The 2192-nt window shown below is 39.8% G+C and overlaps 1 protein-coding gene across 1 annotated transcript in view; it reads left to right on the forward strand.

The window, feature by feature from the left end:
• Nucleotides 1–2192, forward strand: part of PHLPP2 (PH domain and leucine rich repeat protein phosphatase 2) — a 108378-nt gene that overhangs the window by 30034 nt on the left and 76152 nt on the right. Inside the window, exon 3 of the mRNA XM_007940334.2 lies at nucleotides 819–952. Coding sequence (XP_007938525.1) covers nucleotides 819–952 — 134 coding nt within the window. The remainder of the gene's footprint in view (nucleotides 1–818; nucleotides 953–2192) is intronic.

Genomic DNA, 2192 nt, shown 5'->3' on the forward strand with positions numbered 1-2192 from the left:
CATAACATACTACACAAAACATTGTTCCACTTCCTTCTTTGGTGAGTAGTGACTGGAATCTTAAAAACTTGCAAGCAGCCATCTAGATGCAACGATGGGTCTCTCCTCATCCAGAGCAAAGAAGAATGAAGAAAACCAAAGATTCATGGAAACAATTAGTCCTCCCGACTGGTACACCATGTGATCCTCAGCCTATACAACTATGAGACCAGAAGAGCTAGATGGTACCTGACTACCACTGTCAACCATTCAGAGAGGGATCTATGTAGGAGATCCTTGATAGAGAGGGAGAACAATGTGGAACAAAACTGAAAATCATTTGGGGAAAAAAAAGGGGGGGGGGCAGACCAGTTTGCTTGTCTGATAGAGTTTGGTGGAACCACTGAGACTATGGCCCCTAGCTGCCCTTCAGGTCTGGAATCCCATACCTGTGGCTTCCAGCCAAACAAGAGACAGGCATATGAGTTGAACAATTACCTGAGGAAGGTACCCTCCTTGGAGAGAACAATCATGGGAGAAAGAAGGGCTCCTTATGCGCAGGGAGACAGCTCAGGGGCAGGAGCACATGGAGGGATGGACACAGGGAAGAGGTAACTCTTGGGAGGAAGTGGGAGGGGAGCTGTTGCATTGGGGTAAATTGCAGTCACTGTCATGAGACAAAGTGTATGTGAACTGCTGTATGGAAAGTGAATTTGCTCTGTTAATTTTCACCCAAATCGCATTTTGAAAAAAAAGAGTATATTAAAAGAGTCAAAAAAAAAAACAAAAGTCATTTTTATTACTTTACCAAATCTTTTTCTTTTGCATTGTGTGAGCAGGAGACTAGAACCTACTGAGCAGCCTCTTCAAATCGTTTACGATTACTTATCCCGGCTGGGCTTCGCAGACCCTGTGCGCATACAGGAGGAGGCAGCAAATCCTGACCTTGGCTGTATGATTCGATTTTATGGTGGTAAGAATCTATCCGTGGTTTTGTGAATATGTTAACTATTTTTAAGTTTATAATTTGTGCCTCTGTCTCTTCTCAGCTTTTTAAAAGTCTTTTTATCAAAAACTAGTTTTAAGCCAATTAACTCACCCAGTTTAAAAAACCAAACAAAACCTGGAGATCAGGGGGTGAGGGAAGAGAAGTATTAGTCAAAAAGGAAAAATCGTCCATTTTTATTTTTGTGTTTTGCCAGTTTATTAGAATTGTCTTACATCTTTGCCAGATCTTGATGAGATTGTTTGTACTTTGATATTAGTTATATTATGAAACTCTTGTAAAGGCCCTGTTCGTTATCATATCATTTATAACTTGACATTTGATGACTATAGCTGTCAAGTTTCTATGTTTATATTTGTAACACTATAGAATACTTTAGAGGAGCTCTAGTGGCATAGTGCCTAAAGCATTTACCTAATTACCAGAAAGCTGGCGGTTCAAACCCACCAGCCACTCCTCAGAAGGAAGATTGAGCATTCTATTTCTGTAGAGATACCATGTATTCTGTAAGTCTAGTAGACTTTAAAGCTAGGATTTTTTTACAGTTTTCTTTTTACATTTTTTTCCCTATAGACGACTGTTTTTCACTGATCCCTTTATATGAAGTTGATAGCTGCCGTGGAATCCGTCAGCCCATGGCAGTGCCATATGTTACAGAATAGGTCTCTGTTCCATAGGGTTTTCTTGGCTTTAATCTTCATAGAAGCAGATTATCGCCAGGCCTTGTCTTCTGCAGTACCACTCGGTGGGTTCCAGCTGCCAGCGTTAGGTTAGCAGTTAAGGGCAAACTGTTTGTGCCACCTGGGGACCTCCAATAATAAAGGAAGACTGATTAAAATCACTACCCTTTCTGATTACTTTGTTGATACTCTTTCTGAATATTACTTTGCAATTGTACACATTCTACTAAGTAACATTTACTGAGTGGCTACTATGTGTTGCTTTTGGAAGTATGCATTCTCTAATTTACTCTGCATCTGCTCTGTGAGATAGGAACTATTGTCCCTATCATATAGATGACAAAACTGAGGCATAGAGCAGTTAAATAACTTGTTCAAAGTCATACAGTTAATACATTATCTCTAAGGTGTGTCCCTTGTAGGTAGCATATTGATGGGTTTTGTTTTCTTATCCAATCTGCAACTCTCCGTCTCTTGATTGGTGCATTTAATCCATTAATATTCAGGGTAATTATTGATAAGTTTGA

The sequence above is a fragment of the Orycteropus afer genome, unplaced genomic scaffold (genome assembly GCF_000298275.1).
Source record: "Orycteropus afer afer isolate SDZICR_OR568_19922 unplaced genomic scaffold, OryAfe1.0 scaffold00067, whole genome shotgun sequence".
Classification (NCBI taxonomy): domain Eukaryota; kingdom Metazoa; phylum Chordata; class Mammalia; order Tubulidentata; family Orycteropodidae; genus Orycteropus; species Orycteropus afer.